At 38.3% G+C, this 26,296-nt stretch overlaps 1 protein-coding gene and 1 pseudogene across 2 annotated transcripts in view; one reads left to right on the top strand and one right to left on the bottom strand.

Moving 5' to 3' along the window:
- Positions 1 to 26,296, bottom strand: part of PCCA (propionyl-CoA carboxylase subunit alpha) — a 393,065-nt gene that overhangs the window by 147,714 nt on the left and 219,055 nt on the right. For both annotated transcript variants that reach the window (XM_088021889.1, XM_028112036.2), the window contains exon 18: positions 22,429 to 22,537. In XM_088021889.1, the coding sequence (XP_087878015.1) occupies positions 22,429 to 22,537 (109 nt within the window). The remainder of the gene's footprint in view (positions 1 to 22,428; positions 22,538 to 26,296) is intronic.
- On the top strand, positions 22,995 to 23,469 carry LOC148164780 (ubiquitin-ribosomal protein eL40 fusion protein pseudogene; annotated as a pseudogene).

The raw sequence follows: 26,296 nt of genomic DNA, 5'->3' as shown, positions 1-26,296 counted from the left end.
GTTCTGTAGTTTTCGGCACACAAGTCTTACACTTCTTTTTAAAAAAAATTTAAGCTTCAGTATTCTATTCTTTTTGGTGCTATCGTAAATAAAATTGTTAATTGCCTTTTCAGTTTGTACACTGGTACCGTATAAAAACAAAACTGGTATTTGCATGTCATTCTTGTATCTTGCAACCTTGCAAAAGTCATTAGTTCTAATAGATTTTTGTGAATTCCTGAGGTTCTCTTCTATCGACCACCTAAGAGTCGCACTGTAAGAAGCAACCCCCTCTCCGCCATCCGCTAGTCGGCTGCAAAGCAGCAACCATGTGTGACTGCATCTCCATCCGTGTTGGCCAGGCTGGTGTCCAGATGAGCAACGACCGCTGGGAGCTCTATTGCCTAGAACACAGCATTTAGCCCAATGGCCAGATGCCAAGTGACAAGACCACTGGGGGAGGAGATGACTCCTTCAACACCTTCAGTGAGACAGGTGCTGGCAAGCATGGACCCGGTCACCGAAGTTTGCACTGGCACCTACCTCTAGCTCTTCTCCCCTGAGCTGCTCATCACAGGCAACGGAGATGCGGCCAATAACCATGCCAGAGGGCACTACACCATTGGCAAGGAGATCACTGACCTTGTCTTGGACCAAATTCAGAAACTGGCCGGCCAATGCATGGTCTTCAAGGCTTCCTGGTTTTCCACAACTTTGGAGGGGGAACTGGTTCCGGCTCACCTCCCTTCTGACGGAACATTTCTCTGTCGATTATGGCAAGAAGTCCAAGCTGGAGTTCTCCCTTTACCCAGCCGTGCCCTCTGTTCCCGCCCCCGGTTTCCACAGCTGTAGCTGAGCCCTACAACACCATCTTCACTACCCATACCACCACGGAGCACTCTGATTATGCCTTCATGATAGACAACGAGCCCATCTATGACATGTCATAGAAACCTCAATATTGAATGTCCAACCTACACTCACCTAAATATGTTAATAGGTCAAACTGTGTCCTCCATTACTGCATCCCTCAAAGTTGATGGAGTGCTGAATGTTGATCTGACAGAATTCCAGACCAGCCTGGTTCCCTAGCCCCGTATCCAATTCCCTCTAGTCACATAGGCCCCCGTCATCTTTGCTGAGAAAGCCACCATGAACAGTTTTCTGCAGCAGAGATCACCAATGTATGCTTTGAGCCGGCCACCCAGACAGTGAAAGGTGACCCTCGCCATGGTAAATACATGGCTTACTGCCTGTTGTACTGTGCCTCCATGGTTCCCAAAGATGTCAATAGTGCCATTGCCACCATCAAGACCAAGTATACCACCCAGTGTGTGGGCCTATGCGCCACTGGCTTCAAAGTGGGCATTAATCACCAGCCTCCCGCTGTGGTACCTGGTGGAGACCTGGCCAAAGTACACTAAACTGTGTGCATGTTGAGCAACACCACAGCCATTGCTGAGGCCTGGGCTCGCCTGGACCACAAGTTTGACCTGATCTACGCCACGTGTGCCTTTCTCACTGGTATGTGGGTAAAGGCATGGAGGAAAGAGTGTTTTCGGGGCCCATGAGGACACTGCTGCCCTTGAGAAGGATTATGAGGAGGATGTGTGTATTCTGTTGAAGGAGAGAGTGAAGAAGGAGGAGAGGAAAACGAAAGTTAAAAATGTCACAAAGATGCTGCTTTAACAGGGAAGCTTATTGTATTTTGAGCACTGAGAAGTTGTGCTCTGATCAGTTAATCTGTATGTAGCAGTGTCTATTTTCATATACAATTACTGACCTATGCTTTAAAACACAATGCTTTGTTACAGACCCAAGCTGTCCATTTCTCTGATGGGTTTAAATAAAGTACTCCCTGTCAAACGGAAAAAAAAAAAAATCTTTTTGTAAATTCCTTAAGACTTCCTACATACAAGATCATGTCATTTGGAAATAAAGTTTTGCTTCTTCCCCATCTTAACACTTTTATTCTTCTTGCCAAACCAGCCTAGGAATTCCAGTACAATGCTGAAAAAAAATTAACAGACATCCTTGTCTTATTCCTGATCCTAGGGAGAAAACATTCAGTCATATACCATTAAATATAATATTAGCTGCAGGTTTTTCAGAAATGGCCTTTATCAGGATGAGGAAGTTCCCTTCTATTCCTAATCAGCTGAGTGGTTTTTATCATGAAAGCCTGTTGGATTTTGTCAAATTTTTTTTTCTGCATTTGAGATAATCCTGTGATTTCTGTCCTTTATTAATATGGTTTATTACACTGATTTTTAGATGTTAAGCCAACTCTGTATTCCTAAGACAAATCTCACCTGGTTACGGTGCATAATCATTTTATATTTTCCTGGGTTCCATTTGTTTGTATTTTGCGGAGGACTGTCGCATTAACATTCATGAGGCATTTCGGTCCCTAGTTTCCTTTCCTCATAACATCTTTATCTGATTTTAGGGTCATGGTAATATCGCTCTCATAGAATGAGTTGCAAATTTTTCCCTTTTCTATTTTTGGGAGAGTTTGTAAGGAATCAGTATTAATTCCCTTCTAAATACCTCACTGAATTCACGGGTGAAGTCTTCCAGTCCCAGGCTCTTCTCTCTGGGAAGTTTTGTGATGATGGATTCAGTCTGTTTCAGGTCTATGCAGGTTTTCTATTTCCTCTTGATTCCGTGCCCATAGCTTGCATCTTTCCAGAAATTTCTCCATTTTATAAGTTGCCAAATTTGTTGGCATACAACTGTTCAGGTTATTTCCTTATAATCTTTTTAATTTCTGTAAGGTCCATATGCATACCTCCTCTTTCATTACCAATTGTAACAACTGGAGTCTTTTTCTCTTGGGCAGTCTATGTAATAAAGGTTTGCATTTCTGTTGATCTGCCCAAGAACCAAATTCTGCTTTTACTAATCTCCTTTACTGTCTTTCTATTCTCTATTTATTTCCATTTTAATTTTTAGTATTTCCTTCCCTCTGTTTGCTTTGGGTTTAGTCTGCTCTTTTCCTATTTTCCTACAGTGGAAGATGAGGTGATTGGTATCTTCTTTTTTAAAATATGTGTTTATAGCTCTAAAATTTCCTTCTAAACACTATTTCAATGCATCCCATAAGTTTTTGGATACTGTGTTTTTGTTTTCATTCAAAATACTTTCTAATTTCTCTTGTAATTTCTCCTTTAACCCACTTGTTATTTAGGTTAATTTCCACATATTTGTGAATTTCCTTAAGTTGCATATTCTACTGCTGTTGCTTGGGACTGGCCTATAGATAACATATTGGATCTATTTGGTTTATAGTGTTTTTCAAGTCTTCTACTTCCTTGTTGATCTTGTCCAATTGTTCTATATCCATTAGTGAAATCAGTGTACAACAGTCTACAACAATTGTGTTATTTGGTACATAAATTATCGCTTTCTGATAGACACTTGTATCATTATAAAATCTCCCTCTTTGTCTCCAATAACAATTTTTGTCTTAAAATTATTTTGTCTGGGGGCACCTGGGTGGCTCAGTCAGTTGGGTGTCTGCCTTTGGCTCAGGTCATAATTCCAGGGTCCTGGGATCAAGCCCCGAAACAGGCTCCCTGCTTAGCAGGGGGCCTGCTTCTTCCTCTCCCTCTGCCTGCTGCTCCCCCTGCTGTGCTCTGTCAAATGAATAAATGAAATCTTTTAAAAAATTATTTTGTCTGATATTAGCATTAGTAACAACAAAATTAGTATTACAAATATCTGTCTGATAATCCTATCCACCTATTTTCAACCTATTGTGTCTTTGAATTTAAAGTGTATCTATTATGGAAAGCATTCAGTTCGATCTTATTTTTCTTGCCATTTGCAACGACATGGATGGCGCTAGAGAGTATAATGCTAGGTGAAATAAGTCAGGGAAAGACAAACACCATATGATTTCACTCATATGCGGAATTTAAGAAACAAAACAAATGAGCAAAGGGAAAAAAACTGAGACAAACCAAGAAACAGACTCTTAACTATAGAGAACTGATGGTTACCAGAAGGGGGGGGTGGGGGAATGGGGATTAAAGAGTACACTTATCATGATGAAAACTAAATGGATAGAAAAGATTAAAAATAGTTATCTATTGTAGAAAGCATATACTTTGATCTTGTTATCCATTCTGCCAATATCTGCCCTTGACTGGCATGCTTAATCACTTTACATTTAATATACTCAAGTAGGATTTCTCTCTCTCATTTTGATTTTTGCTCTTTATATGTCTTTTTTGTTCTTTGATTCCTCCATTACTGCCTTCTTTTATTTTTCTAGTGTACCATTTTAATTCCCTTGATGTTTCATTTACTACTTTAAAAAAAAGATTTTATTTGACAGTGAGAGAGACAAAGAAAAAGAGGGGGAGAGCACAAGCAGGGGGAGCGGAAGAGGGAGAAGCAGGCTCCCCACTGAGCAGGGAGCCCAATGCAGAGCTCCATCCCAGGACCCTGGGATCATGACCTGAGCTGAAGGCAGACGCTTAACCAACTGAGCCACCCAGGCGCCCCTTATTTACTACTTTTAAAAGCTATTTTCTTAGTGGTTACCCTAGGGATTACATTTAGCACCTTAGGTTTATTTTTTTTTTTAAAGATTTTATTTATTTATTTGAGAGAGAGAGAATGAGAGATAGAGAGCACGAGAGGTAAGAGGGTCAAAGGGAGAAGCAGACTCCCCGCTGAGCAGGGAGCCCGACGTGGGACTCGATCCCGGGACTCCAGGATCATGACTGGAGCCGAAGGCAGTCGCTTAACCAACTGAGCCACCCAGGCGCCCCAGCACCTTAGGTTTAAACATATAGTTTGGATTAATGCTAACTCAACTGCAATATCATACAGGAAATCGGCTCCAATATATCTTGCTTCCTCCACTCGCACGTATGTCCTATCGTCATACAAATTTCATCTGTATATATTGTGCACCTACCAACTTCGAATTATAACTATTGCACTATGCAGGTATCTTTTAAATCAGAAGAAAAAAGATGTACAAAGTAAAAATACATTTCCATGGTCTTTTATGTTTACTGATGTAGTAATCTTTAACCACTTTATTACTTCATGTGTATTTAAGTTTCTGTTTAGTGTCCTTTCATTTCACCCTGAAGAACTTCATCTCATACTTCTTGTACAGTAGGTCTGCTAGCAATGGATTCCTCTTGGGTGTTGTTTACCTGGGAATGTCTTAATGTCTCCTTCATTTTTAGAGGATAGTTTTGCTGGATATAGAATTCTTTGGTGGCATTCTTTGTTTTTGTTTTTCTTCAGCACTTTATATATATATATATACACCATCCTATTCTCTTCAGGGGTCCCTGGTTTCTGATGAGATGTTAACTCCTAATCTTATTGAGAATCCCCCTTTCACAGGATGAGTCATTTTTCTCTTGCTGCTTTTAAGATTCTGTTTGGTTTTTCACAGTTTGACAATAATGTGTGTAGATACAGATCTTTTTGAGCTCCTCCTAGTTTACCAAGTTTCTTGAATGTACAGATTAATGTTTTTCACGAAATTTGAAATTTTTTTTGCTCTTTTTTAAGTAAGCTCTACACCCAAAGTGGAGCTCAAACTCATGACCCTAAGATCAAGAGTCACATGCTCTACCTACTGAGCCAACCAGGCCCCCCTGGCTATGATTTCTTTAAATCTTCTTTCCGTCCCTTTATCTTTCTTCTCTTCGCCTTCTGGGACTCAGCATGTATGTCGGTGTATGTGATGGTATCCCATAGGTCTTTGAAGCTCTATTCATTTTTCTTTCTATTCTTCACACTAGATAATCTCAATTAATGTATTTTCAAAATTGCTGACGGTTTCTTTTGCCAGCTCAAACCTATGGTTGAGTCCTCTCTAGTGTACTTTTCATTGTAGGCATTGTATTTTCATCTCTAGAATTTTTATCAATATTTTCTATTTACTGAGACACGGTTGCCATTCTGTTCTTTAATTCTTTATATCTGGTTTCCTTTAGTCCTTTGAATATATTTTTAACAGGTTATTTAAGGTTATTGCATAATAAAGCACAACATTTGGGCCCCCTCCTGGACAGTTTCTATTGATTTTTTAACCTGTAAAAGGAACATACTTCCATATTTCTTTGCATGTCTTGTAACATTTTACTGAAAACCTGGACATTGACATAATATTGCTAACCTGCAAATGAGACTCCCTTCCCTCACCAGGACAAGCTGCACTTCTCCTCCAGCAGTCTTCAGAATTATTTTCTGTTTAATGTCTACCTATCCCATTCCACTTTAAGCTTCCTAAAGGGCAGGAATTGTTATTACTCTAAGCCCAAGCAACTTATCACAAGGAGTGCTATTTGTTACTTTTGGAATAATCTAGTAACTCTAACTCTGAAGGTAAAAAGTTATTATCATTAAAATATATATTCAGGAATTTATTCTACCAAAAGAAAGTGACCTTTGTGAGGTAGAAGGCCAGGACACCGGTCATCTAGACCATCCAGACCTAGATTCAGGGTCATTCATTACACATGAGCACTCAAGGTATGAAATTAGTCTGACACACTGTGAGAAGCCAGAAATTCCAAAAATACTAAATCAATTTTTTAAGTAAAATAAAAAGACAGTTTAAAAGAAAAAAACGGGCAGCTTAATTCAGAGTTTATCCTATAGATTAATGTGAGAACTTTAGTCATTACAGAAGGGAATATTAGGATACTTAAAGAGCTACTATGCTAATATTTTTTTAAATTAACAGTGCTTTCAGACAACATGGATTACTAATCTCTGCTCTTTTCTTACACATTTCTTTGTACTTCTTAGAATATTCCAAATTTCATAAAATTTATTCACAGAACAAAGTTCACAGAAACTGTTATTTCGAATAAAGATGAAAAGTAGGTCTATAAAGAGAAACTCAAGTCTATTCAATTCAAAGAATCAAGATCCAAACATTCATTTTTCATCTACTAATCTATCATTATTATTAGATTATTTCTTTGAAAGAAAAAGTAGTACAGGCATACCCTGTTTTATTGTGCTCCGCTTTCTACTTCACAGATATTGCATTTTTTTTTAAACAAATTGAAGGTTTGTAGCAACCCTGCTTCAAGCAAGTCTATCAACCCAACTTTTCCATTTGTTCACTTTGCGTCTCTGTCGCATTTTGGTAATTATCACGATATTTTAAACTTCTTCAATATTAGATTTGTTACAGCGATTTATGGTCCGCGATTATACAGCTCATTGAAAGCTCGGATGAGGGTGAGCATTTATTTGCCAATAAAGTAATTTAAAGTATGGTGTGTACATGGTTTCTTTAGACGCAATGCTTTGCACACTTAACAGACTACAGTATAGTATAAACGTAACTTTTATTTGCACTGGGAAACCAAAAAATTTGACCAGCTTTACTGTGAGATTTACTTTATCGTGGTAGTCTAGAGCCAAACTCACAGGATCTCTGAGGAGTGCCTGTACTCAAGTAAATGTATAAATAACTGTTAATGAACACAAGGCCCAAATCAATCTCCTAGAAGAATCTTTTAATCTCATTCTGGTAGATTCCCTTATCCATCATCAAATACATAAATCATTATAGTATATATATTTAAAGAACACATACATACAAACATACACACAAACACACACAAATAGAGAAAAGAGTATTATACTGAAAAATTAAGTCTTATCTTCAAAAGATATATTTTTCTATTTGCACCAATTCCATTGCCCTTTTAAATGTTTACTTCTCCAACAAATCTCTCTAAATCTCCTTTAAATCCTCTTTTGGAACAAGGTTAAACATAAATATATACAAATATTCCTCCATTATCTACAGAAAATTGCCTTACACAGATTGGCTAACTTGGATTTCTAATAATAATCGTTGAATTATGTAAATTAATCATTTGACATTTTACTATGAATGTAGTGATGGTGTTGATTTACTTTCAATTCAAAAATCAAGGATTTTATTATCCTTTAAAACATATCCAGAGTTCAAAGTATTTAAGGGGGGTTAAACAAAATGCAAACATTTAATGCAACATTAAGCATGTGAAATAAAAACTTGATTGCCTAAAGAAAGCATGCTATGCTGTTACCCTGGTGACAGGTTAAAAAAGGGATTGTGAGCTGAAAAGCTGTATGATATGAAATTAAAATGTTTCACATTGAACAATCCAAAATGAATTGGGAAAGGTTAGAGTAGAGGAAAGAGAAATCAATTCTCCAATGGCAGTGGTGAATGGAAAAGAAGTATGAATAGGATTTGTCGGTGGGGTGCAACAGCTGCCAAATATCCTGCAGCCAAAGAATTACAATAATACTGATGAAGTGTGCAAGAGCTTTTGGAATCATTGCAGGGAACAGAGAAATTCTCCTACAATAATGAGGCTATTCTGTCTTCTGCTCAGCTGTTATAGCGGAATCAAAGAAAAAATATTTTTAAATGTATAAATAAGACATCTTAGCCACTTAGTATTATATGCTTAACCTCACGTAGATTTCTAAATCATCCAGGACGTACTCATATTAAGTAACTAAAAACAGCATAACAGAGAGAGTAAAAAGTAAGCAAGCTTAAAGGCTAATGACTGAATTAACATTTTCTCCTTTTTGCTGCTTTTAAGAGACTTATTTCAAATGAAAATGGGTATTTCCAAAGGCATACTATGGCTATGTATGTCTGTGAACATACACCCAAAGTACTGTTGTTTTAATTATATAGTCAGTTAGGAGAACTTCACTGTCATATTAAGCCGCTTACCTGAGGGCATATATGAAACAAGTATGATATAAAGCTGTATTTTATTGTCATAGATGGTATAAGTGTGTTAACAATTGGGTATGTCCTTTTAAATTCAGAGACATTTAAGTAAACAAACCCACTGCAACTGTACAATACTTGCTTCTCCTTGGCAACTATTTTCACATGGCTGCTTTACTCTGTTTCTTTCCCCAGCTATCTTTCAATGCTTATGATATTTTAAAACCTCAAACCTTGATCGTCTAACTGAAAACTTAATAATGGGTGAGTGAATTATAAATCTACAACCAGGAAAGGAAGGAAGGGAAAAAAAAACATAACTCCATGTGTCAGGTAAAAATCACTAAAAAATTGATTCTCTATTTTATCAGGAAGCCAGAGGAGGAAAGAAAATACAATACGAGTATGATTCAAGTGAATGTAACTTTCCATTGCACTACTCTGGCTAAAAGTGAAACCCAGGGCAGGATCTGTAGCCAGTCAATGCCCCTGATACATTCTACTGAGGATCAGCTCCCAGGTGTGGTAATAAACTGACTCCACACACCCAGAGTAATCTCCCCTAAAATCGAACACTACGTGTTTTAAAACCTTTCAGGCTCAAGTCTTTTCATCAGAGTTATCGTTGGCCACAGTGCAGGAGTTCCTGTTCCTGAGTCTTTCACCTCCGCTCAAATCTCAAGAGAGGTACTAGAAGCTTTAAGTAGAAACCAGAAAGTCAAAGGGTCTTGTTTGACCTCATGCAATTCACTTAGGATCAGCGCTGGAAAAAAAGAAAAAATAACGTCAGGAATCATTCGATCCAACACTGCCATTTCTCAGAGGAAACTGGAGTCAAAAGTTGAAGCATTTGTACAGAGACTTGCACCACCTGTATACTGGGTAGTGGTGCTGGGACCAAAATCCGGAGTCCTGACACCTCACTCAGTGCTGGTTCCACTGCACATGCCAAGCACCGACATCTCAGTGCCCACTGAAGGAGCCAAAAGAACCAAAGATGATATAATCTTCCCAGCCAAACTGACTGAATAGAGGGACTGCCATAAATAAAATAAGCCAGACAGAATTCCTGGTACACATCTGCAGTGTTTAAGACATGTGGGGTACACAATCTCACTCTGCACTGCAGGGACCCTAATATTACATATCCTAATTGAAATTAATTCTCTGGGTTTTATTTTATAAGAAAACAAGGTTTATTTTATAAGAAGGTTTATTTTATAAGAAAACAAGGTTTATTTTATAAGAAAACAAGGTTTCCTATTCTATGTTCATTTTTTCCAAGCCACTAATGTTGTACAGTCTTTGAAAACCACTTTTTCAAAAAACTATTTAATACAGAGAAATGTTGACAACACAACATGCTTTAAAAAAAAAAAAAAGACATCCTTTCAAGTAGAATGGCCCATTTCCTGTAAAATCAAAGTAAGACATTACAAGCACATATATTTTAAAAAGGCAAATCCTTCTAAGAGTTGCTGGAACTTAAAATCTCCAATTTTCTCTCTCCCCACTTGTTCTCAAACCCCCTTCAATCCACTTTGAACCACCACTTCCCACACAACATTCTCTAACACTGCCCGAGTCAAGGTCCCCCATGACCTCCACATTGTTAACTTCAATGGTCAACAGTCACTCTTCAGATGTGCTGTATTTCAGTTGAACACCTCTGCCTCCTTGAACCCTTTCTGCACTTGGCTCTCTGAACTTCCTCCCTCCCAGACTATTTTTCTGCCTATCTCCTCTGCTGTTCCTTCTCAGCCTCCCTCGCTGGATCTGCCTCACCTTGCCAATCTGTTAAGTGTGGAGTGTCCCAGGGCTCAGGCCTAGGACCTTTAGGCCTAACCAGTTTCCTGGCTTCCTCTCTTTCCCCCTTAGATTCATCTACAACACTGCAGCCACAATGCTCTTGTTACTACATGCAGTACAAGTTCTTCTTTGCTCAAGACTCTGCAATGCCTCCCCATGTCACTCAGTGAAAACCCACGTCCTTACAACAGCCTACCCAGACCAACTCCAGCTCTGCTATAGCTTCCTAACTCCTCTCATTACGGTGGCCTCCTTGCTATTTGTCAAACAAGCAGGGCATACTTTGACCTCAGGGGCTTTGTGGGGTATTTTTGGTTTTCTTTTTTTAAGATTTTATTTTTAAGTAATCTCTACACCTAACATGGGGCTTGAACTTATAACCCCGAGATCAAGAGCTGCATGCTCTACCAACTGAGCCAGCCAGGCACCCCAATCTCAGGGGCTTTGCATTTGCTTTCTCCTCTGATGGGAAGGCTCTTCTTCCAGATAGTCATGTGACTCGTTCCCTTCCTCCATTAGATCTGCTCTAAAGTTAATCTTCTCATCCTGCTCGTCTTTCCTGCCATCCACTTCCCCTGTGATCCAAATTAAAACTCCAACTACCCCACCATCCACCTCCAGGATAATCAATAGCCCTTCCCTGTTTTATCACCAAAATATCTGTCATCATTATTATTATATCACACAGCTTAATGACCTGCTTTGTCTATCTACCATCTGCTTAAATGTAAGTTCAATGGGGATAGGATTTTTTTTTTTAAATCATTTTGTTCCCTGCTAAATTATCTAAATTTTCTAACTCAACTCTTATAATGACCAATAGATGATTTTAAAAGAAATGTGATTATACTTAATATCTGTATATGATTCTCTTATTCAAAATGGAATGGAAAAATACATCCTTAATACAAGAAAAAAATACTTCTTACTAACTGCTAACATATCTCGATATTGAAACACTCAAGGTGTCTCAGTAAAAAATAAAACAAGCATGCGTTATGGCTATTGTCCTTGAAATGGAATCTCTGTCATCAGAAATTCTAAAAAAGAAAATTGGGCAAGGAGAGCTAAAATTTAATGGGCATAGTAAGCATTCTACAGCTCATGTGACATTGACAAGAACTCTGTAAGAACTACTACTATCTCCACGATTACAGACGAGGAAAGAGTTCAAACCAAATTAAATAATTTATACTAATATAATAGTAAGGGACTGGCAGAACCAGGGGAAATCCAGGTCTCTGGCACAAAAGCCTTTGCTTTTTTTTGTTGTTGTTGTTGAAGATTTTATTTATTTATTTGACACACAGAGAGAGACAGCCAGAGAGGGAGCACGAGCAGGGGGAGCGGGAGAGGGAGAAGCAGGCTCCTGGCCGAGCAGGGAGCCCGATGCGAGGCTCGATCCCAGGACCCTGGGATGACCTGAGCTGAAGGCAGATGTTTAACGACTGAGCCACCCAGGCGCCCCTAAAAGCTTTTGCTCTTAAACATGAAACTGTACTAGAAGTTCTAGTAGAAAGGAAAGCATTGAGTAACTGGAAAATGCGGTGGTCACTTTAGTTGATTACTCAACATCTATTTCACACCAGAAAATCAGTCCAAGACAATCATGATAATCCAATTCCCTTTGCAGTGACTGACTTAGTAATGGGTAGGAGTTTTACTTCTGGTCAATAGGAACTGAGAAGTAGCTGGTTGGGAAACAGCTGGGAAAGGTGTCCTCACTTAGAGACAGACATAATCCTCGGAACCTTATCTAGATTGGAGTCCTGAAACTTCTACAGCTATCCCAACACAGCCTTATGAGAAAGCCACAGAGAGAAGAAAGTGAGGCTAAGAGAATGTGGCATTAGCAGATGAACATACTGAGCTTTGTCTTTTCTCTCCTCTGAGCTTCGTGTTCACTGTAGGGTGAGAACTGCTGTCAGTCTGAATAGGGGTTTCTGTTACCTGTAACCAGAAGCATCCCAAGTGATTCAGAAGGTTATAGGATTGCCCCTCTTGAAATCAAGTAAAAAAGTGTTATAATAGGTTATTTAAGTTTAGGAAGAAGAACTATTACAAAAAATGCAACTAGTAAAGTAATCAAACTCACGGTAACAGAAAGAATGGTGGTTGCCAAGGGCTTGGGGGAGAAGAAAGAGAAGTCATTCGATGAGGGTGGAATTTCAGTTCTACAAGATGAAAACCTAGAGATATGTTGCACAATACTGTGAATATACTGTATACTTAAAAATGGTTAAGATGGTAAATTCTGATTTTTTTAATTCAAAAAAAGAAATACAAATATCATTAGCTTCTCTTTACCAAATCAGTAATCATTTTAAAGATGAGAAAAAGATCCCATCCATAATACAACATATAAACAACCTAAGAATAATGACAAAGACATAAACTAAGAATGACAAGAAATCGAGCCTTACAATAAAAAATTATAAAGCTTTAATGAGGGAAACAAAGAGACTTTGATAAATACAGTCATACATTTTTTGAAAAACTTCAACGTTTGAGGTCTATCCTACCCAAACTTACTATAACTTGAAGGCAATTCCAATATCAAAGTGCCTTCAAAGCTCAGCTAGAAGAATGATCAATAAATTTTAGAAGAAAATAAATTATTAATATAAGGATAGAATGACAAATGAAAATAAAGAGAAAAATTTGGTAATTAGACCATAATATATTTTAAGAATTTTGCATAGGTTCAATGTAACATTTATAATCAGTAAGGAAAGGATAGACAAGTGAATAAATGGAACTAATTCTAACAAAGAAAAAAAGACAAACCGAAAAAGAGACTCTTAACCATAGAGAAAAGAGGGAAGGTGGGTGAAGGAATGGGTAAAACAGGGGATGGGGATTAAGAGCACACTTACCGTGACGAACACTGAGTAATGTATGGAATTGTTGAATCACTATGTTGTACATCTGAACCTAATTTAACAATGTATACTAACTATACTGGAATTAAAATTTAAAACAATGGAACTGATTCTACTGGTTAACTATATGAAAAAGTAAAATTAGATCTCAACTTCCTATCACCCTACAAAATAAATCTGAAATATGAAATACTAGTGTAATAAAGAAAAACTACAAAAGAATGGAAAAAGAATTCCAACAAGTACTTGATATAATCTTAGGTTTTTTAAAGAAAAATGCAAAATAAAAAACCACAAAGCAAAAGAATGATCTAAGTAACATTAAAAACACACCCTACTGGTGTCCCATTTGCTGGACTATAATACAAGGCATCTCATTTATTTCAATGAAGGGAATTAGACCACAAATTCTACTTTCTTGTCGTATTTATAGCTGCCTGATATAAACAAAGGCATTTCTTGTTCTTGATGGTTTTTGCTTATCTATAAAGCATTTCCTTGGTTTCGTACTACAATACAGAATTCATTTTTTATTTCTTTAGAACAAATTAGGTAAAAGGATTTGGGTCCTGAAACATAATTATGCAGGATCAATTATTCTCACAAAAACTTTATGAAACAGTAGAGAATACACACTATTCCCATTTTACTGGTGAACTTAAGCTTAGAGTAAAGTGACATATCTAAGGTCACATTACTAATAAATGGTATAGTTATGACTAAATACCAGACTTCCAATTCTAAGTTTTAGTTTTTTCCACTAAACCACAGAATGTATTAAAAACATATGCATACCTCCTTAGATGGGGGAGGGTGCCCGTGCACAAGTCACACAAGTGAAAGAAAGAAGGAAAGAGGAAAGAGGAAAGAGAAAGGAGGGCGGCGGGGGGAAAAGAGAAGGGAGAGGAGAGGGAGGGGAGAGAGGAGAGGGTATGTAAGCACACCCTCCCTGTTACTGACTGAATGTTTGTGTCCTCACTCTAAAAACCGTGTTGAAGTCTAATGCACATTGTGATGGTGTTTGGAGGAGGGGGCTTTGGAAGGTATCAGGCCATGAGAATAGAGCACTCATGAACAGGATTATGCCCTTGTAAAAGGAGGCCGGAGAGCTAGCTTGCCCTCTTTCCACCATGTAAGGATGTAAGAAGTAGGCTTTCAGCAATTTAGAAGAGAGCCCTCACTGGAACCCAGACAGGGAAGCACCCTGATTTTGGATTTTCAGCCTCCAGGGCTGTGACAAATGTTTGTTATTTAAGCCACCCAGTCCATGGTAACTTGCGAGTGTGGCTCAAACTGACTGAGACACTCATGTATATTTCTGTCTTGCTATCCTTACACATTTAAAGAGATACTACTTTGAGGAATTGGTTGGAATATTTTATAATAAAAGGCTGCCAAATCACAATGAAGAAACCCATTTATAACCTACAAGTAAGTGAATTCCAAATGAATTAAAGAGTTTGATGTTGCTGATTTTCTCAACAGTTCACATATAAGTGTTCAGGAATTTAAAGATTTATTTATTTATTTGAGAGAGAGAGAGAAAGATACAGAGAGCATGAGCAGGGCAGGGGGGAGGGGAGAGAGAATCCTCAAGCAGACTTGCGCTGAGTGCAGAGTCTGACACGGGGGCTTGATTCCAGGACCCCAGAGTTCTTGATCCAAGCCGAAATCAAGACTTGGCCACCTAACCGACCGAGCCACCCAGGTGCCCCATAAGTGTTTAGGAATTTGATGAACACGTTCTCTGGGAAATGGTGAAAAGTACTTCTAAAGAAAGAAAATGAAGCAAACAAGCAAAAAGAAGCCAAGAAAATTTGATGAATTTACTATATATCTGCAGTTAAAAAAAAAAAAAAACTTTTATAAAATCCAGGGAATCAACATTTACTTTGGAACACCTTAAAATAGCTTTAATATATAAAAACAGATGATACTTCCCACATCCCCCTCAGTGTAGCTTAGCCTTGAGGACTGACATCTAAACAGGAGTCAAGGGCTTACTCTGAGCCACAGCAACCCTCCCCGCCCCCGCCAACTTCTTATAATAGACAAGGTAAGTGCATGCAAAACAGTCCTCTGCTACGGCAGAGATTTGGTCACCAGCCATTCTACCACCAGGAAAGTTGGCACAGCTCTCCCTAGAACTAATAATCATTACATGACAAATTAGGTGGCTTAACAGATAATAATCATGGATTTAGGAAATATAAGTGAAAAAGCTTAAGAAAGGCTGGAGAACTCCTTGCTGAGCTACCAGATCGAACAAAAGAAAGGAACAGGTGCAGAAACCACCGTGGGATCGGTGAAAGTACAGAAGTTTAGAGAAAGCACATGGTCTTCTCACTAGCATCTGAGAAGCCTGGGATGGCAGAGGGGGACATGAAAGGGCATCACTCAGAAAAGTCACTCCTGACCTGTGAACAGCATTTGGATCTAAGGAAAACAGGCATCTTGAGCAAAACTAAGTGAAAGATTACTGAACAGGATGAAATTGTTTCCTTGACTATTTTTTCTTCTCATCATTACCTGTTAGTGCAACGAATTATTAAACTAAACCACAATGCTGACAAAATCACTTTAGCTTCAAATAACATGAAGTGATTGTTTAACACCACTTTCAAGGATTCATTTCTGTCAATAGTAGCGTTTTGGAATAATTAGCATGTAGTTACATAAAAATTTAATTGTTTTTGCCAAATTTATTTACGGTCATCCTAAGAAAAATTGCTATTGTTTCTGACATTGTTTTGTTTTGTTTTCTAAAATGCACTGCTATCTTCTTACTATCCAAATACCAAGGGTACATATCGTCAGTGTCTTTTTCCAAGTCATAAATGATGAAAGAGTAAAATCCATAGACATACTGGGAAAATAAGATCAGCAGGAAGGAAGGGCTGCGGGCTACTGGATTTGGAAGCATAAACATTACATGAGCACACCCATGACTGAGCAATGTGCAGCCACACCTGGAGGCTGACTCTTAGACTCCATTCCCAAGCCAATAATGAAAACACACTTCCTAAGCCAAAATGTAAAGATTCGATCACCTAACATCAGCTTTGATGTCAGAGACCTTTTCAGCAAGCTAGCAAAAATAACTTAGATTCACTTTACCTAAGTAGGATTATACTGTCAAACAAATCAATATATTTTGCTAGATGTTACAGATCTCTGTTGTCATGGAGAGTACCTATTTCACAATAAGCTGGTTTACTAAATAAGTTTCATAGAAAATAAACTCATGAAAAACAAATCATCGTTATATAGGTAAGACATGCAAAATTATCTACATAACTGAACTTCTGGCCCATATATATCAATATAATTTTTTCCAACTTTTAAAGGGTAATGGGAGCCTGGGTGGCACAGTTAGTTAAGCAGAGGACCCTTGGTTTCGGTTCAGGTTGTGATTTCAGGGTCGTGAGATCAAGGCCTGAGTCAAGTCCCGTGACGGACTCTGCACTCAGCAGGGAGTCTGCTTGAGATTCTCTCTCATTCTCCCTCTCCCTCTGCCCTCCTGCTCATGCATGCTCTCTAAAATAAATAAACCTTTTTTAAAACTTAAAAAAAAAAAGTATAATGAATTCAACAGTAATATACAGAGGAGGAGGATTCTTGGATGATGGTAGACTAGGAAATACCAGGAATGTCTCCCCACCTAGATGACAATTATACTGGCAGGATTTCTCTGATAACTAGTTTAGAACTCCAGTCCAGTCAAAGGCTTAAAAATTGCAGGGGAAAAGGTGGATGGTAAACTGCAATCAATTTTGGTCAATTTCAGCTCTTAGTCCAGTGGCAACTACTCATCCCCGCATCCCCAGCCAGCGGCAGGAAGCTGTGCGTGTGTTCCTGAAGCAGCTTACACACAGCCTGTGGAAGCCAGAGTGGGCAAAAAAAGGACCCTGTCCTCCAAATACTGGGGATCTGTGCTATGATACCCAATTCCTGTTCTAATCACAGAGGTACAGAAAAAAAGGTGGGTAGCCACTGCTACTGTACCTCCTCCCACTGTTGTGAGCCCCACTCCCTCGGGCTGAAGTGACTTCCAGGGGATTTAAAGGGTCAGTTCCCCCATTTTCCTTCATTTTTTGCTTTTTTCCCCTTTCAGAAGCCAGATATTAAAGACTAAGACATTCAAAACAAAAATGGCTGCATTTATGAGGAAAATTGGAGAGTGAACACACATGCACAGGGAAATGCTCAGAAAATACCTGAGAAGACCTTACATTTATATCTCAGGCTGATCCTTGGCAAGAGACAGCCCCCAACAAATATGCAGAAATAACAACAACAACAACAACAACAACAACAACAAGAGTAAACCCTAGGGAAGGAGGAGAATCTGATTTCCAGAGTCACCACATTATCAGATTCAAATGTCCAGCGTTCAACAACAACAACAAAAAATCACAAATCATATATAGAAACAGGAACAGAAAAGTATGGCCTTCTCAAGGAAAAAAGATTAGCAAAATATGACCATGAAAGAGACTTACTGGTAGATATAGTAGACAAAAACATTAAAACAACTCTCTCTTAAAGATGCTCAAAAAACTCGGGGCGCCTGGGTGGTTCAGTCCATTAAGTGTCTGCCTTCGGCTCAGGTCATGATCCCAGGGTCCTGGGATCGAGCCCCAGGTCAGGCTCCTCGCTTAGTAGGGAGCCTGCTTCTCCCTCTCCCCCTGCCTGCTATTCCCCCTCCTCGTGCACTCTATCTCTCACTCTCGCTCTCTCTCTCTCTGTGTCAAATAAATAAATAAAATCTAAAAAAAAATGCTCAAAAAAACTAAAGAAAGATATGGAGAAAGTCAAGAAAACAATATGTAAACAAAATGAAAATAACAGAGATTAAAAACCTAGAAGGAAATTAAAAAATTCTAGAGCTAAACAGTACAATAATTGAAATGAAAAACTCACTAGAAGGCTTCAAAGACAGATTTGAGCAGGCAGAAGAATCGGCCAACTTGAAGACAAGACAAGAAAAATTCTCGAGTATAAAGAATAAAGTTTGAAGAAAGATGAACAGAGCCTAAGGATCCTGTGGGATACGAGAAAGCCAACCAATGTACGCATCATGGGAATCCCAGAAAGAGAGAGAGAGAGAGAGAGAGAGAGAGAGAGAGAGAGAGAGAGAAAGAAGGGGGGGTAGAGAAAATATTTGAATAATGGCTGAAAACTTCCCAAATTTGATGACAGGTATGAATATAAATATTCAAGAAGCTTGGGGCACTTGGGTGGTGCAGTTGGTTAACCGGCCAACTCCTGGTTTTGGCTCAGGTCATGATCTCAGGTTCTTGAGATCAAGCCCTGTGTCAGGCTCTATGCTCAGCATGCAGTCGGCTTCAGATTCTCTCTTCCTCTGCCACTTCCATTCATGCTCTCCCTCCTCTCTTTCATATATAAATAAATATATGTTAAAAAAAAAAAAAAAACCTCAAGAATGGCTGCACCAGGCTTGCATTCCCACCAACAGTGGCTCGATGGACTCCAAGTCAGATGAACTCCAAGACCCACACCAAGACACATTACTTTCAAAAGCCAAAGATAAAGAGAAAATCTTGAAAGTATCAAGAGAGAAGCAAATCATCACATACAAGGGATTCTCAATAGATTGTCAGATTTTCATCAGAAACTATGGAGGCCAGAGGCAGTAGGCTGATATACTCAAAGTGTTAAAAGGAAAAAAAGAAACCAAAATAAACAGTCAACCAAGAATCCTAACAACAAAACTAGATTAAGACATTAAAACTGGAAATTAAGACATTCCCAGATAAACGAAAGCTGAGGCAGTCTGTGACCACCAGACCTGCCCTACAATAAATGGTACAGGCAGCAGTCTTGCAAGGTTGAAATGAAAGGGCACTAGACAGTCCCAGGAAGCCACATGAATAAATGAGTACCTCAGTAAAGGTAAACACATGAACTATTATAAAGGCTACTATTTTTTTAACTTTGGTTTCATAGGCACATTTTGTTTTCTACATAATTTAAGAAACTAATTCATTTGAGATAATTATTGGTTTATGGTTTGGGGCACAGAATGTATAAAGCTGTAATTCTGTGACATCACCACTTGCACCTAGGGAACCACTGATGTTCTTCCTGTCTCTATACTTTTGCCTTTACCAGAAATTTCAAATAAAATTACAGATTATATAGTCTTCTTGAACTGGTTTCTCTCTCTCAGCATGACTTACTTTTCAGATTTTTGCATGGTGATGCAGGTATCAGTACTTCTTTCTATTTTACTGCTAAATAGTATTCCATTATACAGATATATCACAATTATTTATCCACTTACCACTTAATGTACATTCTAGTTGCTGTGTGTTAGTGTAGCACTGTGATTTTAATTTGTATTTCCCCCGACAGTGCTGAAAAACTTTTTCATGAATTTGTCACATTCATATAACTTCTTTAATAAAGATCTTCTATTTTTTTATTAGGGTGTCTGGCTTATGTTTGAGTTTTAAAAATTATTTATACATTACAGACTCAAGCCCCTTATATATATATTTATTTATACATGTCTATATATCTCTGAATACATTCTGTCATTTGCTATACTGTTTTATAATTCTCTCAGGGGTATCTTTTGAAGAGCAAAAGTTTGCCATGTTTTAAATTGTGTAATGAAAATTTAAAATATGCTTCTAAAGACTAGGGAATAAAAGATATTTGCAACATAATACTACAATTAAAAAAATAGAATTCAAACTATATTCTCAGTATGACTCTATGTAAGGTTTATATATGCTACATGTATGTATCTCTATAAATATACACACACATATACACTTAGAAGGGAATATATCAAAATGTGAAAAAGTGCTTACTGAAGAGTTTGTGGGATTACAGGTAACTTTTATTCTTTTCCTTTTTAAACCTTTTTCAGATTCTTCCCAGTGGCAAGTCAGCACTCTCTGAAAATGACCTGAATACATTTCTTAAAGATCAAACCAGTTCATCATCAGCTACACTCAGGACTTCAGAAATGATCAAGGTCCAAATAACATCTGAAGGTAATCAAGATATGAATACTTTATTTATCAAAAGAATAAAAAATACAAGGTATGATTCTGGTTTTAAAACAAAAGCTAGACACATGTACCTCCTAAACATCCCTGTCCCAACAGAGTTTGACGGAAGGTTCTTTCTACTACTCAATTCAGTAGCCACTAACCACCATAAGGCAATGGCTGGTGACTATACAGTGGCACTGATCATGCCTGAGAAACTGAAATTTTAATTAAAGTAAGCACACATGGCCAGTGGCTACTACACTGGTCAGCACAACTTTAGGGGGAAAAAACCAACCAGATTCATGTCTTCATTGCCCATTCTCCTCCTCCTTCCAGTCATTCAGTAATTTACTGATATTCTATAATCTGTCATCTCTCCCTAGACATCTATCAAATCATAACTTAAAAAAAGATCATATTATTATTCCACTAATGGGTATTTACCCAAGGGAAATGAAAACACTAATTCAAAAAGATGTATGAACCCCTTATACTTATGGCAGCACTATTTACAATGACCATTTCCTTCATTTATATACATAGAGAGATGGGCAGGGGAAGGGAGAGAGGGAGAGAGTGAACATTACTCGGCCATAAAAAAGAATGAGATCTTGCCCTCTGCAATAACATGCATGGACCTAGAAGGGATTATGCTAAGTTAAATAAGTCAGACAAAGCAAGGCCAATACCAGTGATTTCACTTACGTATGGAATCTAAAACTGAAAACAAACAGCAGAAACAGACCCATAAATATAGAGAACTGATGACTGCCAGAGGGAAGGGGTTGGAGGAGGGGGCAGGGGCAAAATGGGCGAAGGGGAGGAGGAGGTACAGGTTTCCAGTTATGGAATGAGTAAGTCCATATGACTGGTACAGCAGATGAATTATAGTCAGTGGTACTCTAACAGTGTTATATGATGACAGATGGTAACTATGTTTATGGTGAGCATCACACAAAGTAAAGATCTGTCTGTCAAATCACTACGTTATACACTGGAAACTGAGGTAAAACATTGTGTCAGCTATACTTCAATAAAACAAAAAGTGGAAAAAAAACCTCATACATTAAGCTTCCTATACATTCTCTTGAGAATAAGAACAAACGAAGAGTACCAATTACTCCAAGATTTTCTGAGTAAAACCAGTTAGCTAGCCATTAAGATATAGCCCAAACCCAATTTACTTTTCCTCTACCTAATTCTTCAAGGGTAATCTGAGTTTCTGATCTGTGTTCTTCAGAGCTGCTCAGTCACCTGCCATCTTTTTTTCTTTTTATCTTTGTTCTTCCTCTTGTGGAAAAGCAAAAAGAATGGAAAAGAAGTTGAAGTGACACAATTTTATCAACAACATCACTCTAGCAAGTAATAAATAGACCGTACTTGCTAAAGCAGGATTAAGCCAGCAAGGACACAGACATATATAATAAGTTAGCCTGTCATGTAGAGTATTAATGCCATGCTGACTTTGTTTCTGCTTGCTCTGGTATAAAGCATGTTTTTTCTTTCATTTAGACATCACTAGGAAGCTAAAGAGGATACTTAGGGCTCACAAATAACTAACTTAACTGGTGTTAATTCCGTCTGGTATCCTATGAGTTTTATATATATATGTATATATTTATTCTAACTGCTCAGAGTCAATCCTAACTTTTTGTACTCTAACACTTTTTAAAACTTTGTTCAAGATTAACAAAGTTATAAAACAGAATAAATACAAATTGCTTAAACAGATATTCCATAAGGTTTCAGAATATCTTCTTACCTCTAATAATGTCCAAATTAAAGGGGCCAAGATCCTTTTTTTCTGAATTAAAAAAAATCATTTGAAAAAATAGAAACAATATCATTTTTAAACAGTGTGATTGTATTATGCTTCTCCAAACACAAGATTCAAAACTAAGATCAGTCACATCTTTTATTACCTATTTCCTATTCTGATTAGATTATCAGTGTTTTTCCTCTCATTTATGCTGTTTTAAATGATCTAACATACCTCGAATTTCCATGTTCTTGAAAATGTTGTGCTCTTAATTGGAATGCCACGAACAATGATGATGCTATTGCCAATAATTGGTTTCTCTCACTCTCTGTTAACTTGTGTCCTAAGGGAAATCAATCGATCAATCACATACATCATGTTAATAACCAGTACTTCTATCTTATAGAACTATTAGTCAGGCAAATCAATATTTTATCAAACATCTATTATGGAGCTAGTATCGTACTAGGCACTGGGCATGCAGTGCGGAGGAGAGGGAGCAAGACTGCTCAAATAAGACAAAAAAACCCAAGTGGGATCTATCAACTAGTTCTGGAAATTCAGTAATAGAATGGCCTGATTAAATCACACTCTTACAGGCTTTGAGAAGTTCCTGATTGTCCCCAACACTTAAGTAGTGATGAAAACATCTCATATGATCCCATAATTACCCCATATGAGGATTACAAAACTCTCGGTCTCAGTCTTCTCAAAACAGTCTGTAAGCGCAATTCTCGGTGCCGCCGCCCTCTTTTCTCTTCAACGAGGTGGCAGAGCAGTTTGGTGGCGGCAGCCTTGCGGATTCGCGCCAGCAGACGCAGAGATGCAGATCTTTGTGAAGACCCTGACGGGCAAGAGCATCACCCTCAAGGTCGAGCCCGGTGACACCACTGAGAATGTCAAAGCCAAAATCCAAGACCAGGAGGGCATCCCGCCTGACCAGTAGTGTCTGATTTTTGCGGGCAAACGGCTGGAAGACGGCCGTACTCTGTCAGACTATAATGTCCGAAAGAGTCCACCCTGCACTTGTGCTTCGCCTCCGGGGTGGCATCATCGAGCCTTCCCTCCGCCAGCTGGCCCAGAAATACAACTGCCACAAGATGATCTGCTGCCAAGTGTTATGCTCGGCTGCACCTCCGCACTGTCAACTGCCGCAAGAAGTGCGGCCACACCAACAACCCGCACCCCAAAAAAAAGGCCCCTCCAGTGGCTCTTCCTTTGCCCGCAGGGCGGCCTCCTGCTCGAGCCCCAAGGCCCAATAAAGTTTTCCTTTAATTGACTGGAGTAAAAAAAAAAAAAAAAAAAAAAAAAAGGCAATTCTCAAAGTGTAGCCTGGGGACTACTGGAAGTCCCCAAGAGCCTTTGGGGGCCTGTAAGGTCAAAACTACTTTCATAATCGAGCCCAAGTCAGGCATGGAGCCTGCTTAGGATTCTCCCTCTGCCCCTGCCCCTCCAACCCTCCCACGCTTGCATGCACATGCTCTCTAAAACAAACAAACAAACAAACAAAAGTGATGGTCTACTCCACCCTCCATGCAGTATGAATGTCTCTTCTACAGTACTGTTTGACAGATAACCATCTGTCAAACTATCAAACTAGGATCTATCAAACTCCAACACTTACAAACTGAAAACTCTGATTTCAAAGATTTCTAAATCATTTGACTGTTACTTCTCATACTGAGTCAGACTGTTTGTTACTTCCACCCAACTTTTCCAATCTGAAGTAACACCAAATAATTCTATTCTTCTAATTCTATTCTTTCTCACACTTGCACATTACCAATCTTGAAGGATATAGACTGCAATCAGACACCCTGCCCACCATAACTAATCTTACGATAATGGGTTCTAGCATAAGGCTACTCCCGATCTCAAATCAGAGGGGCCTTGATTCCTGTTGTCCTCTTACGGCCTCATGCCGGTGACACGTCCACCCTGGCTCTGACTCTGGACTCCTTCTGAATGTTATTGTTCTTCATTACTATGCCCTCTGGTTTTTGCCCTGCTGAAATCTCTGGCCCAGCTGGTCCTGATGTCTGGTAATACATGTTCCAAATGTTGTTCTCACTAGAATAGATTCAAATCCAGCCTACCCCTTTGGACCCGAAAGCTGGTCCAAGGCAGAAAGGGGCTCTGACTGAATCTTGGGTTTGAGATGAAGATCAGAGTGTTAATATATGGTGTGCTCTACCAACTACAAAAGTGCCCCTTCTGTGCTAGACACAGTCAACAAATAAATACAAATCAGTGCCTAGGGCTCAACTGGGCCAAACTGATGACAGCTGCCTTATTCCTTATTAATAAACCTCCAATTCTCCAGGCTAACCACCTATAGTCCCTTCAAAGTTCTTCACACAAGATGTATTTCTCATACCATCTCTAATAAGAGATATGATTTTCATCATCATAATCACTTTCTTTTGCACACACAAAAAAATGGAAGGATAGGTTTTTTTTTTTTTTAGTTCTTTTCTAACAACGGTAACATTTACAAATTATGAAATGACAGACATTAAAATGTAAAGGGCTTTGTCTAATATCAGAACCATGTGGGGGTAGTCTGTGACTAGGGGTTATATAATCATACTATGGCTCAATACAAGATATTATTAGACTATGCTTATAGCATATAACAGTATATATTTAAAAACTTATTTTAGTTTTTAAAAAATATATCTGCTATGGTTTTAGGTTCCAAGGTATAATATACAGTAATTTTTTTTAAATTACAAAAAGCCCAAATGTGAAATTTCAACAATTTGCAATCGACATATGAAATCTAAAAGAAAAAAAAAAAAATCCACATTTTAGCCATTTCATTTAATGGACACTGACCACACAGTATTAATTTTAAAAAGAAAACTTTTTTTTTTTTTCACAACAGCTTTCAATTTCAAGTTTATGGGCCAATTAAAATTTTTTAAAAATGCTAAATTAGCGCTTAGCATTTTGCCAAAGAGACACAACATTTTACATAACACTATCATATCATTAGTTTTCATTAGAAATCTTTTTGAGGGACTCTTGGGTGGCTCAGTCGGTTAAGCACTGGACTCCTGATTTCGGCTCAGGTCGTGATCTCTGAGTCCTGAGATCAAGCTCCATGCTGGGCAGAGACTGCTTCCGATTCTCTCCCTCTCCCTCTCACCCTCCTGCTGCCCCCTCCCTGCCCTCCTACCCCCATTCACATGCATATGCCCTCTCTCAAAAAAAAAAAAAATTTTTTTTTTTGGTATTCTTTTAAAGATCACTTCAGGGGCGCCTGGGTGACTCAGCTGGATACACATCTGCCTTCAGCTCAGGTCATGATCTCAGAGTCCTGGAATTGAGCCCTGTGTTGGCCTACCTGCTCAGCAGGGAGTCTGCTTCTCCTCCTTCGGCCCACCCCCACGCTCATTCTTGCCATCTAATAAATAAAATCTTTAAAAAAGATCACTTCAATCCCTAGGTAGTGACTAGACTCCTCAATTTTATTCTAATTGTTTTTGTGTTTTGTGTTTTATAATTATTCTTTATCTGGGGTTCGTTTTTGTATTTGGCATAAATTAAGGGGCTAAGATTTCATAAAAAGTAAGAGGCAAAATTCCCACATATACTAATTTCTGTTTATGAGCTCCCTACTCCATTACATTGACATATTTATTCATTTTTTGTTTTCTGTTTTCAAGTGCTTCCATTCTCATACTTTATATCATATTGTTTAGATAGAGAGGCTCAGCAATACGTTTTAATACACAAAAGGCCAATTTTTCTTTATCATTTTTCATAATTTTCTTGGCTATTCTCAGAAATTTATGAACACATATAAACTTTTTAATCACTTAAGGTAGTAGACCTTGTGAATCTAACTGACGGGACATAAAATCTGTTTATCAATTTGGGAAAGATTGGCACTCCTACCCTTTTGAGTCCCCAAACAATAACTGCTGTGTGTCTCCATCTCTTCACATCTTACTTCTTTATCCTCGACAAGATTTTACAGTTTACAGAATCATATAGGTTCTATATCTTCCCTATTAAATTTCTCCCCACCATTTTACAAGATACTACAGTTAATATGAACAGGGTTGGCTTTTTTCCATTTTCATTTCAAGCTGGC

This window comes from Eumetopias jubatus, unplaced genomic scaffold (genome assembly GCF_037043125.1).
Source record: "Eumetopias jubatus isolate StellerSeaLion01/CBP00866 unplaced genomic scaffold, mEumJub1_p1.0 scaffold_3, whole genome shotgun sequence".
Lineage (NCBI taxonomy): Eukaryota > Metazoa > Chordata > Mammalia > Carnivora > Otariidae > Eumetopias > Eumetopias jubatus.
Note: the sequence above shows the minus strand (reverse complement) of the source record. Positions and strands in the feature narration are given on the sequence as shown.